At 41.9% G+C, this 14,347-nt stretch overlaps 1 protein-coding gene across 3 annotated transcripts in view; it reads left to right on the forward strand.

The window, feature by feature from the left end:
* Nucleotides 1-14,347, forward strand: part of GLRA1 (glycine receptor alpha 1) — a 390,673-nt gene that overhangs the window by 263,894 nt on the left and 112,432 nt on the right. For all 3 annotated transcript variants that reach the window (XM_086931266.1, XM_086931265.1, XM_086931267.1), the window contains exon 2: nucleotides 6,962-7,098. In XM_086931266.1, the coding sequence (XP_086787392.1) occupies nucleotides 6,962-7,098 (137 nt within the window). The remainder of the gene's footprint in view (nucleotides 1-6,961; nucleotides 7,099-14,347) is intronic.

The following is a 14,347-nucleotide window of genomic DNA, read 5'->3' on the forward strand; positions in this document are numbered from 1 at the left end:
AGCAGTGGGGCGGGTTGGGTGGAGAAGTTGACAGACAATGGGTAGGTAAAATCAAATAAAAAAATTAATAAAATCACTTACTGTGCAGGCGAGCTCAAGGTAAGTGTTTTTTAATTTTTTTATTTAATTTTACCTACCCCGTCGTCTGTCAACTTCTCCCACCACCCCGCACTGCACGACCACACCATTGCTCTTACCGGTGTCGGCTAACACTGTACCTGAGGGCTGCTTCTAAACCTTTACAAAGGCAGTGGTAATTTACAGCAACCATGAAACATCAAAACAATGTTAGTGCAAGCGCTGATTCCTGTTTTTCAGGAAACTTCATTGAGTGTATGCCTAATTAGCTTTGCCACTGCTGCCGACATGTAACTGATATCTCTCAACTCCAACATCTGTGCTCAGTCTGAAATCATAAGTCAGTTCCCGTTTTTGTTTCATGGCCTAGGAAGACTTAAGAAAATGAAAGTGCAATATTATATTAATGAGGACATTCGCCCAGTTGCCAAACGGCAATGCAGAGTCGCTTTTCACTTGCAAGAAACTATTGAGAAAGAACTAGAAACACTGTTGAAGCATGACACCATTGAATGCTCCACCAGTCCTGCGCCATAGGTTTCGCTCATAGTTGTGGTGCCAAAAAAAGACAGTGGAAGTGCACTAAGTATTTGTGTTGATACGAGCCAGGTCAACAAACCAATTGAGAGGGAAAGACATCCTGGCCAGCCCCGACAGAGCGGACATGATCATGCAGCTCAATGAAGCCCAAGTCTTCTCCCGTCTTGTCCTGAACAAAGGATACCATCAACTCGAGGTGGAAGAGACTATAGTTACATTAATACTTTTTCAACTCATGCTGGTTTATTCAGATACAAAAGACTGAGTTTTGGAGTATCTTCTGCTGAGGAGATATTTCCGGATGTCATTGGCAGAGTAATTCAACCTGTTACACATGATTTCAAGCTTACAATAATTATAAACTGGTATTTGGGAAAACACAAAAGGAGCATGACAATGCTCTGACACAAGTGTGCCAATTGCCTGCTGATGCAGGTCTCACTCTGAATGCAGCAAAGTGTGAGTTTTATAAAACCAAGTTTAAATTCTTTTGGCACATATTCTCAGATGGGGGAATGACTCCTGAAATAGATAAACTGCAAGCATTGTCATCTACTTGCCCCCACAAGATGTAACCATGCTGCAATCCTTCCTAGGCATGGCCAGTTATTGCTCAAGATACATTTGTAACTTTGCTACAATTAGTGCCCCATTGAGAGACTTAACAAAGTAAAATGTCCCATTCCAGGAGTCTCCTGAATGCGACCACAGTTTCAGAGATATAAAACATGCAATTGATAGTGGAACTGAAATAGCCTATTTTGATCCCAAGTCACATACTGAGCTCACAGTAGATGTGAGGCCCATGGGGCTGGGGGCAATTCTTGCTCAACACAATGGGCATCCAAATGATCAGAGACACATTATGGCCTATGCCAGTAGAAGCCTTTCAAAACAGAATGTACCTATTTAAAGCCAGAAAGGAGAGTCTGGCTGCAGTGTGGGTGCGTGAACATTTTCATCTGTTTTTATATGGAAAATGTTTCTCTGTCATCACTGACCAACAGGTTTTTCTCACTATTATTGGAAACCCAAAAGCTAAGATACCCCTTGTTTCGAGAGGTGACGGTTGCGAATGTCTGACATAATATCGACAGACAGAATATCGAAATGCAAAAATATCGGAGCAAAAATATCGACAGCAAAAATATCGGAAACCTATCTTCATTAAGGTAAGTACAAAAATATCGAAAAAATAATATCGTAGTACAAAAATATCGGAATCAAAAATACCGTTTTTTAAAAAATATTAATAATAATGTAAAAATAATATTAAAATACATATAATTTTACAACTATAAAATAAAAATATTAAAACAAAATTAAAAGTAATACATATACATTTAAAATAAATAAAACACTTAATAATTTAATGTAATTTTAATTTTTTTCATGTAATTTATTTGATTTAATGTAATATTTTTTTGTTTTTACCCTGTACGCCTGTACCCAAAAACCCAAAACTGACCCTGAACCCTAAAAATATCCCTGTACCCCAAAAACCCAAAACTGACCCTGAAACCTAAAAATACCCCTTTACCCAAAAACTGAAAACTGACCCTTATCCCTAAAAATACCCCTTTACCCAAAAACTGAAAACTGACCCTGAACCCCAAAAATACCCCTTTACCCAAAAACTGAAAACTGACCCAGAACCCTAAAAATACCCCTTTACCCCAAAACTGAAAACTGACCCAGAACCCTAAAAATACCCCTTTACCCAAAAACTGAAAACTGACCCTGAACCCTAAAAATACCCCTTTACCCAAAAACTGAAAACTGACCCTGAACCCTAAAAATACCCCTTTACCCATGAACTGAAAACTGACCCTGAACCCTAAAAATACCCCTTTACCCAAAAACTGAAAACTGACCCAGAACCCTAAAAATACCCCTTTACCCAAAAACTGAAAACTGACCCTGAACCCTAAAGTTACTCCTTTACCTAAAATTAATTAATATTATTTAATTACCAATTAATTATTAATTAACAATAACAATAAAGTAAATATATTAGCACATTTGCTGTAATTAATTTAATTTAATAATTAATATTATTTTTCCCAATTAATTAATTAAGAATAACAATAAATTATATATAAAAAAATTACTATAATTAATGTAATTAAATAATTAATATTAATTAATTACCAACTAATTAATAATTATAAACATGTAAAAAATTATATTAATTAATTAACGAATTAATAGCAATTAATTACCAATTAATTATTAATACAAATATGTACAAACATATATCAATTAATTAATTATTATTAAATTACTTCCCACCCTATTCCCCTATAAACCCATAACCCGCTACAGAACATATTTCTCAATTAATCAATTAATTAAAAATAATTAAAAATTATTTCTAAATTAATTAATTAATAATTCCTACTAATTAATAATTAATTTAACATAATTAAATTACTTCCCACCCTATTCCCCTATAAACCCACAACCCGCTACAGTAGTAAAAGACAATATTTAATTAAATTACATTAAAAATAAATAATAAAACATAATAAATACAATATAATATACACTAAATTTATTTAAAAATTGATATTAGTAACATCGAAGTTATTAATTTCGATATTATTGACATCGATATTTACAACTTCGATATTACTGATATCATACCAATATCGATATTAAGACTGTCGATATTACTTACCTTCGATATTTTGTCCCATCGATATTTAAACTTCGATATTTTTGTATATCGATATTTAAAAATCGATATTTTGTCTGTGTACCGACGGTTGCAACTACAAGAGATCAACTATGTGATTGTACTTAAGCTGGGGAAAGATCAAAACCTTGCAGGTTATTTTTCATGAATGCCGCTACATCGCCACAGTTCAACATCAAAAGCAGCTGAAGAGCATCTCAACTTGATTATGAAGTCCAGCACACCAGAAGCTCTATCCATTAAATAGGTTATTGATGCTAATAAAGACATGCTTGTCCTCAAAGACATGATTGCGACTATAATGCAATCTTGGAAAAAAGTAGTTGACCCTTAGCTGATGATGTTGAAACCCAAAATTCTAAAATATACAGGATGAGCTATCTGTTACCAAATAAGGAATAATATTGAGAGGCTTGAGTATCGGCATACCTGCGAGTCTGAGACAGCAAGTCATTGAGCTGGCTCATGAAGGACATTATAGCATTGTAGCCACCAAAAGAGCTCTAAGAGACCAAGTGTGGTTCCCTTGCCTAGATGGATGAGTTGAAAAAGAGCTGAAACCGTGTCACCTTTGCAACTGTTTATCCCCCAAGGTGATGCAGCATCCATTGACATTGTCTGACCTTCCTGCACAGGGTTGGGAGAGAGTTGCAGTTGACTTCTTTGGGCCTCTAGGAATCGACATCACCTCATGGTAGCCACTGATGAATATTTATGCTTTCCTTTGCTGGACGACGTAACTTTGGCAACCCATGAAAAAGTCATTGAGTGGCTTGATGACATATTTACAGCATGGAGCATCCCCACTATTCTCAAATCTGATAACAGCAAAGAATTCAAGGAGTTTCTTGTTCGACGTAATGTGAAGCATCAAAAGGGTACATCTCTCTGCCCCCAAGCCAATGGTGTTGTTGAACGATTCATGGGCACCCACAAGAGGGTAATTCAATGGCCATCAATTGAAGTAATCAATCTAAACCAAGCCCTGTGTCAAGTCCTTCATGCTTATCAATCAACTCCTCACTCCACAACTGTTGAGAGTCCTGCCATCTTTCTATTTCAAAGAGACAGAAGAACCAAACTACTTCAATAGACATCGGACCAATCGAGGAATGCCGATGAGGTTCGTGTCACAGACTTTTCTTGAAAGTGCAGGTTGAAAACCTATGCCCATCATCACCAACGTACCCAGGAAACAGTCTCCGACACAGGGAACTGGGTAATGTCAAACAAAAAAGGAAGCAGAAAACAGATGCTCCTTTTGATGTCGACCCTCTGAGGGTTGTAACTTGTAAAGGACACATAGTGACAGTGCATCATCCCAGAAAGTCCAGCCACACAAGACACTTACCTCAGTGGTCATCAGCTCCTGAGATCGTACGTGAGGCGACCCTGCCTGAAAGTCCAGATCAAGTATCTATGTCATTGCTATATAATCAAGGTGTACATCAAATACGTCATCCCACCCGATCTGCCCAACCAGTGGAGTGACTCGAAGACTCATTGAGGAACTATGATGCTAATGCTGTTTGTACTTTTTATTTGACAAAGCGGGAGATGTAGTGTTGTGATTTTATGTGCACCAAGACTCTTGCGGTTCTGGAAGGACCCTAAATAGGAATTACGTAATCTGCTGGGAGGTGTTAAGGTGTGGTTTTAAAAGTTATGGCGCAATGTGTGCTGTGTGTGGTCGTATGTTGAGAAATAAAGACGTCTGTTATAGAGCTCCATGTGTGGTGTGTTCATTTGCATGCTTATGGGCTGTGGAAGAGGCTACAGTCAGCTATGTTGTTAAAGGCTAAACAACTCATAACTTTGAATTCTAGGACAAGTAGTTAATACAAGGCCCTGTTTTAGCAGATAGTCATCCAACCTGGTGACAACAGTGTAAGTTAGGGGTATAACCTTAAAGGTCCCTGTCATGAAATATATTATCTTTTCCAGAGGTGAACATTAATGTTTGAGAGGTCTGCAAATAAATTGCTGTGGTAGTCTGGATTACTAAAGACTATTGTGGTGAATAAATATTTATTTAATTATGCATGGGGGGTGTTTGTGTATGTTTGGTGAATGTTCTGAACGTGATATCTAGCTACATACAATAGCTATGGTTGTTATGAAGGGCTAAACTCATAAAAAGAAGAAGCTATGACCAGTTCTGTGGAGACACAGTGGACTGGTAATCTTGAAAGTACCCCCTTCCTGACAGTACAATAACCACCTAAGGGGAAGAGAGAGAAAAAAAAGAGAGAGAAAGAGCAGAAAGAGGTTTTGAAACTCCCTTTCTCAATCAGAGTCTAAAAGCAAACCAACAGGCTTGTTAAAGGCTGCCCCCACCCACTAGATAGTGGCTTGCTTCATGATTGGGCCGCTACATACACCCTGGTGCAGACCAACAAGGTGGAGCACTGATTTTCTCAGAGAAAGAAGAAAAAGAAAATGAAAAAGAGACAGTTCTCCAGAATGAGGGATTCCAAAAATGCAAAGAAAAGAAGTTTACAAAACTGCCTCAGTGATAACCATTAAGTTCATTTTATTGTAGGTCCCGCTTGGGATTTAATTTAATAGATGGGTGTGTGGGAGACATTATCACTCCAACACCCCTTCTGCTCCTACCGTCATGTTTCAGCCAATTGTCTCAGCCCTACTGGGTCTCTGGCCTTCCTCAGGGACGTTGTTATGAAGGACTTATATACATAGTAGGGATGATTGTTAAGCCAAGCTTTCTAGCTGATGAAGTTGGGATGAGAGTTCCGTGGGAAAATGTTATTGGGTGTATGTAGTTGTGGTTGCATTTTTTATAGTGGAAGAGATAGTTTCCTTCTTAGAAGAGTTCAACAGAAGAGATTAGAGTGCCTTCCACGGCTGGGTGGAATTGAGACAGTCAGAAATTTCATTTTAGTGAGCAGGGGTAAAAGTTGGAAAAGAAAAGATTTGGGTATCATCACCAGGTAGAGATGATAAGGGACATCAAAGGAGGAAAAAGTGCATTGAAAGATGTAGTATGTATAGAAAAAAAGCAGTGGGCCAAGTACTTAACCCTGTGGACACCAGATAAATCCAATTAATTCTAGTCCTAGCATATATGGGGCAAATGTATGACAGGTGGATTAGGTGCATGTCAAAACGTTTGTAGCAAGATATTTATCATTCAGAGAGGCTGGCTTGTGGAGTAGAACAGTTTGGAGGATATGTTTTGGCAGACTACTTTGTCATAAGCTACCATCTGTACTTGTTACGTACATACAGATCAACTTACTGGTTTATCAAGAAGGAGTAATTCAATTACTTTATGAAGCTTTAAAACGATAGGAAAATCCAACAGTGGATCTGTTTACCATCAAGAAGGTATGGTTAAGGAAGATGTGCTTCAGCAACAGTGTTTAGATGTGATGTACTAGTCAGGCTGAAAAGGTGTTGAATAGTAAAATTCAGTAGGGGTCCAATGTCTGGTTTTCGACGGAATATACTACATAAGCTCAAAAGAGGTCTAGATATGCTCTATAAAAAATCAATTCACACGTGTGTTTTGCCATGTAGTAATTGAATGTTTGCGCTGACATATGTAAGCTATGCTCTTCTGTGTATTGATGCATAACAATGACCTGTGCACTATTCACCATGCTTTCATTTCTTCTTTTCCAGTTTGGCTGCATCCAAAGAGGTCAGCGCCTCGGTCCGCTCTCCTCCTAAACTGACCCCCATGTCGCCATCAGATTTCCTGGATAAGCTGATGGGTAAAATCTCTGGATATGATGCCCGGATCAGGCCCAACTTTAAAGGTAGGATAACTTTAACACAGCAAACAAAGTATAGCGATGGAAACGTTGACATTAGCCTTCAGGGGAATCAGGGAGGATCCCTACAGGCTGTTTTAAAGAAAAGAATAGCACAGCTTGGGCAGAGTAAATTGCAAGGCAAGTGCCACTGACAAGTAACTGACCATGACACTCACCTACGGTCAAGTATGGCTTTTGAACAAATCACTTAAGCTTTTCAGAGACAATAATTTGTTGGAAAATCTCCCAATTTCCCACTTTCGAGTGAGAGGCGTGATTGGGCAAGTCTGAATCTGCAGTACTTCTTGCACTAAAGGTTAGGCTGTATACGAATAGGGTTCAATCGGCAATACTGACCCTATTCACTTTCCGTCCAGCCTACAGAGCTGGCAGAGCGATTAAAAAATTAAGGCGGCCTACTATCCTCTTTCAGAGTAATTAGTCAAATGTACGGACGAATGGACAGGAGTGATTTACAATGGCGGCTGACTGCAACTTCATGACCAGCTTCCAATCTTTACAATTAATATATGTATGGTATGGGTTATGAATATTCTATTTATAGACAACATTACGAGTTAAAGTGATATCAGTAGGGTGTTTGAGAACCCTGCAAGCTAGAACAGCAACTGCTTTTCTAATAATTTTTAGTCCCAGGCCACAATTTGCATTTATGTGCTGATCCCAAATCAGGCACAGACTCCAATGTGAGCATTACTTGGTATTACAACCCAGGGTAAATTTGGACACAGCAAGGGTTTTTCTCTGGACAATTTTAGCCAAGTAGAACCTGTCGAAATCAATGGACAAATACAGCAAATTTTGCAATGGGGAATAACCCACACTATTAGGATGGATGGTGTTGTCCATTATCATGATGTGTAAATTGGAATGTGGTTCAAATTGAGCACCCAATGAATTCTGAACACTGTGCAATTAGTATTTACTGTGTATGCAATGAATTGAGAAGCTGAATAATTTGTGGGCCTCTGATTATTGGGGTCTAGGTCTCTTTAAAATCACATGCTGGAAAATACAAGGCACAGTGCTGAGTGGGTCACTTAGGCTCATCTTGTGTGAGCAGGTATAAAAACACTCCCTACAAAGAACACTTCCACCAGCACAGGGGTGTGCTTATGACTCAGATAAATTCCTGTACTCTAATAAGCAGGGTTTAACATTTAGAAACAGTTACTGTGCCCATTTCCCATACGTATAGTTATTCACCCACAGGTTTATAGCGGCAGATGCCACCTGCTGAAGCCTGCTGGTGACTACCCAAAGAAACACATGAGGAGTAGAAATTAAGCTCATCCTGTTATATGAGTCAATGTCAAAAGGTTGGAAGTCTGATTTCCCATCACTGTAGCACTACTACTTCATGGCTAGTATGCCGGAACCAGGCATGGATTATCACACATGCCTCATCAATGCGGTCTTTACAATGCATTAGTTTTTACCACGCATGTCTTTACCCTAAAAACTTTTACCACGCATATGCCTTTACCATGCATGCCTTTAAAACGCAACTGTGAGTATGTTAATGGTAAGTATAAAACCAGAGAAATGAAGCAGTTATAATTAGCTGAGCTAACTATAACTTATGCCCCCGCAATGCACTGCTTATGACCTCATATATTACATCACTCATGACATGGTCAGTAACATCACTCATGACATCACTCATGACATCTGAAATTACATCACTGATGATATGATTAGCCCCAAGGGGTTGGTGGTCCCCGGGGCTGTGGGGGAGGCTATACTGGCCCCCCACCTTAATCTTAAGATTTGCCCCGGTAGGTGGTAGTCCCCGGAGCTGCGGGGGACTACGTGGGCACACCCCACATGCATAAAAAACAATGCCCCTGCAAGATGGCGGTCCCTGGGGCATTCATAAGCCCTGTGGTCCTTGGTGCTTTCATAGGCCCATTGAGGGGAGCCATGTGTGCCCCCTTCCTATTTCACTGGCATTCCCCCAGGACCTGGCCCATACGGGGCTTAATTAAAGACAAGTGTGGTAACCTGTGTTTTTTCGATTTTAATTTTTACAGTGAATTCACAAATTTCTACTGAAGAGATTTACACCAAATAAGAAAAAGAGGAATCTGCATAACCAAATCTAGCTTTCTGCCAACTTTGGTGTAATTCTATCCAGCAGTTCGGGCTAAAGGTGTGTTGACAATTCCTATGGGAATTAATATGGGAAACCCCCCTTTTTTTAACCCCCCTTTTTCTTAACCCTGCTTGACGGGTTACCCCCAATCTTTCCATGCACTACAAGGATCACTGGTACACTTTTTTTGGTAAATTGTGCAAAGATTTGTCAACCGGCCTCAAAGTTATAGGCAAGTCAATAAATGCTTTTCCTATGGAAACATGATTGTTAGATCTGGGGGTCTCTAGTTGGCAATGGTATTCACCTTTGTCCAAATAGGGACCCTTACTTCTAAGTCAGGATAAGGGGATAACACTCCTTAATAACCCCTGCTCACCCCCTTGGTAGCTTGGCACGAGCAGACAGGCTTATCTCAGAGGCAGTGTGTTAGCATTTGTGAATATACACAGTGTTACAGTGGAAACACTACAGATGGACACAACTCAGGTTTTATAAAAATAGGTATTCTTTATATAGACTTAACACATGACCACAAATGACAAAAATGCACAATACAACACTTAAGATTGCTTAAAGGTGATAAAACGTTGCTTAGTTCAAGTTGATGATAAATGCAACAAAGTTTTCAACAAAGTACCTGGATGCGTAATGCAAAGTAAACAAAAGGCTTGCAAAAAGGGGAGATGCGTCTGTTCCGTGATCCGGGGGAGAGGATGCGTCGAGCCTCAATGCTTGCGCAGAGTAGGGGATGCGTTGTGATCCTTACCGGTGCGGAGGTGATGCGTAGATTCTCGGCCTGCGGGCCTGTTGCGATGCGCAAGATGGCGCCTTAATGCGATGTAATGATCCGGTTGCGATGCGAGAAGATGGTGCCCTTGAGGCGGCAATGCGATGAAGATGGGATGACGCCCTGCCAGCCTTGCGATGACTCTGTACTTTAAAGCCGCGACAGGCCCTGCAACACACTTCTCCGGTGATGCGATGGCGACTCTCTCAATGGTGTCACGCTTCTCCGGTGATGCAACAGCAGGCAGCTTCAATGAACACACGCTTCCAGGGAGATGGGTGAAGGCTCGCTTCTCCGGCAATGTGACGATCTTGGCTGCAGCGGCGACACGCTTCTTCTCGATGCGTCGCACTTCCAGCTCCCAGCAACACGGAAATGCTTGGAGTCAGAATTCCCAGCAAGGAAATTCAGAGGGGAGCCGGAGATAAAGTCTTTTGTCCCTGAGACTTCAGCAGGAGGCAAGCACAGTTCAAGCCCTTGGAGAATATTCTGTAGATGAAAGTCCTTGAAAAGTTCCTTCTCCTTTCCTTGACAATGAAGCAACCACTGCAGGCCAACCCAGCAAACAGCACACTGGCAGAGGGGAAGTAAAACTCCTGCAGCTTCCTTGGTTCTTCTGCTTGGCAAAAGGTTCTTGTCTAGAAGTGATCTAATTTCTTGGGATCAGGGTCCCAATATTTATACCCCAAAATCCTTTGTTCCTTGAAGGCAGAGAGGCCTCTGGCTAGTCCAAACCAGTTCCTGAGCACTTTGTTTACATGACTCTCTTCTTCCTTTCACTGTGCAGGGCAGGGACATCAGCCGCCCCACAGGAGGTGGAACCAGCACAGGGGAGGGAAGATACAGCTCTGGAGCACTTTGTTGACAAGATTCCTTCTCTCCTTTCACATTGCAGGGCAGAGACATCAAACAAGCCACAGGAGGTGGAGCCAGCATTGTAGAGAGAAGGCCCAGCCCTTTTCAGGTCCCAGGTGCAACTCCTCCCTCCCATCTAGTTGCACATCTCTCTATTCACCACCGGGCTGCCCCAGCCTGTCTCCTGGAATCCCCCAGCCTTGTCACTCACAAACCCAGACAAGGAATACACAACCAAGCAGAGGCAGGCCTGGACAGTTAGGCAAGAAAAGACCTACTTTCTAAAAGTGGTATTTTCAAACACAGAAAATTAAAACCAACTTTACTAAAAGATGTATTTTATTATTCTGAGTTCAGGCATACTAAATTCGAATTTCTACCATGTCCCCTGAGTCAGTTAGGATTATAAGAATGCAATATTCTAACTGCCCATTCTGGCCTATGGAGAACAGTTAGCCTTCAATAGTGAAAAACGAAAATGGCTGTAATTCACTATTAGGACATGCTACACACATCAGAGCATGTCCTACCTTATACTTACAATGCACCCCGCCCATGGGCCTACCATAGGGGTGTCTAACATGAAGCAAAGGGAAGGTTTAGGCACTGGCAAGTGGGTGCACTTGCCCAAGTCGACATGGCAGTGCTAGACTGCACACGGGCTTTGCAATGGCAGGTCTGAGACACACTTTACAAGCTGCTTCTGTGGGTGGCACAACCCGTGCTGCATGCCCACCAGCAGCATTTGATTTACAAGCCCTGGGCACACATGGTGCACTGTAGTAGGGACTGACAGATAAATCAAATAACCCAATCATGGAATAACCAATTAGTACATACATTTAATATAGGGAGCACTTGCACTGTGGCACTGATTAGCAGTGGCATAGTGCCCAAAGCATGAAACCAGCAAAAACATATCAAAACAGAGGAGGCAATCAGTCAAAATGGAAGGTAGACTCACGCCAATGATGCCACGTCTAACAATGATCCTAACAATATTTACTTACTGGCTATCAACCAGTAGATAATAAATATAAATATATATAAATATATATATCAAACAGAAAAGAGTTGCCTCGAATGATGGAGCCCACACGGGAGATTTTTTCTGCATCTCTTTAATGAAAACTGTAACACGGAAATTGCACCGCCAGCAGCACAGTCTTTTAAAGTCAATATGCCGACGCGTTTCGGGCTCCTGCCCTTCATCACAGGCTGACTTTTGGAATGAGCCCATGCTGTCCATAAGCGCTGAATTAATACAGTACCCTCCCCAGTGGGCGTGGCTGCTCCTGCAGCATCCTTTTACTGCTAGTTCAACGCCTGTATTCCTCAAGTGAGTTAAGCGAAGGCTCATACAGTAAAAATGAGTAAAATCCCAAGTGAGTGGCTGTTCTGTGCTGTGCAAAACACGATGTCATTGTAGTCAGTTCTCAAAGGCAGCACCTCGTCCCCACAGCAAACGCACAATGGCGTTACCAAGGTCCACAACAGCGGCGGGGCATCCATCGCGGCTGGGCTCGCCGCTTCACATCAAACAGAAAAGAGTTGCCTTGAATGATGAAGCCCACAATGACATTGTTTCTGGTAGATGCCAAGAGCCACCTTCAACTGTAACTTCCATTGGCGATCCACTAGACAACAGGGACTATATTTGTCTGCCCTAGTGTTTAAAGATCCTGGCCGTTTTTGTGCAATCAGGGATTTGCCTTGAGGGCCTCAACTACAAGAAAATTACACAGAACGGTGCCGCAAGCCATTTAGCTGTGCTGTGCTTTGTCATTTGCAAAGCACAGGGATGAGTTGTATTAACAATAAAACACATCCCTGTACTTTCCCCAGTGCTAGTGCACAATTTGCTGCCATGTACCAGTGCAGGCATCCTTGTACCATGGTGCAAGGGTGCCTGCATTGCAGGGATAATTGCTTTTGTGCAGTAAGGGACACCTTCCTGCACAAAAAACAATCATTCATGGCATTCTCCTCTTTCTATATGTGCTGCAGAATGCAACACATATAGAAAGAGGAAAAAACGGGGAGAAATAAAAGTATTTGTCTATGTTGCGCCATTCCTACACCTCCCCCTCAGGAGGCGTAGGATTCTGACGTATTCCTGGATTACAAAATGTTGTAAATCTGAAAATGTGTCAAGTTCCATGGGAACACCCACAGCAGCATCCCTTTCACACAGAGTAATGCATGAAAGGGGCCCATATTTGCAAGGCCATAAAAAGTCATGCAGGGTGACTTTAGGTAACCTTGTAAATATGGGCAAGCCCGTTGCGCTGCCTGTGCATCAAAAAAAGTGGCGTACCGCCAGCACAATGGGCTTGAAATAACCCTCTGAGTGTTTAGCCACTTCCAGAGATGAAGAGCCTCCTGGCACAGGGCCCATAAACCCACTTTGCCCTGTTTGTTGCAGTACCACATGGCAGCAAGGTTGTCTGTGAGCACCTGCACCCGTTCACCCTTGATGGTTGGAAGGAATGCCTTCAGTGCCAAGCAAATCATTTGCAACTTCAACAAATTGTTGTGCATGCAAGCTTTCACCAGAGATCAGAGCCCACTGATCTTCACCTCTCACAGGTGACCTCCACAACCCAGTAACAATGCATCCATCACAACCATTCTGGGGGGTAGGGAGAGGTGTCTGCCGCAGGTCCAAATGTAGTTGAGCAGCCACCACTGCAGTTTGTTTGCAGTCTCTTTTGACTCCTGAACATAATCTGACAGATTGCATGGTGCTGATCCCACAGATCCCACTGCAGAGCCAAGCCAAAAGTGCCACCTGGCATGGTTCACTAGCAGGATACCGGAGTCAAGAGGCCAAGAAACCTCAGAGCTGACCTCACTGATACCCATGCTGCAGGTGTAAACTTCAGAATCATAGCCCTAATGTCCTGGACTCTTTAAGGCGGAGGAATGGCTTGGAACAGAATTGTAGCCAGAATGGCCGTATCAGAACCGCATTGTATCCAGGATGGCTCCAGTGAAGAAGAGCTGTTGTGAAGGAGTCAGGTGTGACTTTGCCACCCGAATGATATCAATAGGTCACCAGTTGTCTGGTGGTGGTTTACGACTGTTTAAGGTGAGAGTCCACCTTCAGCAGCCAGTCATTGAGATATTTAAAATGTGATTCCCAACCTCTGCAGATAGGCTACAACCACCACCATCACCTTTCTGAAATCCCTAGGCGCACTGGTAAGGCCAAAAGGGAGCTTAGTGAACTGAAAGTGCATTTGGTCTACCTGAAACTGCAGGTAACATCTTGCAGGACAGGGATGTGGAAATATGCATCCTGAATCTAGGGCAGACAGAACTTGGGGCCAGGGTGAGCATTTTGCAGTTGTCCTTCCAGGAGAAAGAAATTGGGTGTAGATCTAGGATTGGGTGGAGGCCTCCATCCTTTTTCAGCACCAGAAAGTAATAGGAGTAACAACAAGTCCTAAGTTCTGATGCCGGGACCCTCTGTATTACCCCCTTGGCCA

Source organism: Lissotriton vulgaris, chromosome 7 (assembly GCF_964263255.1).
Source record: "Lissotriton vulgaris chromosome 7, aLisVul1.2, whole genome shotgun sequence".
NCBI classification, from domain to species: domain Eukaryota; kingdom Metazoa; phylum Chordata; class Amphibia; order Caudata; family Salamandridae; genus Lissotriton; species Lissotriton vulgaris.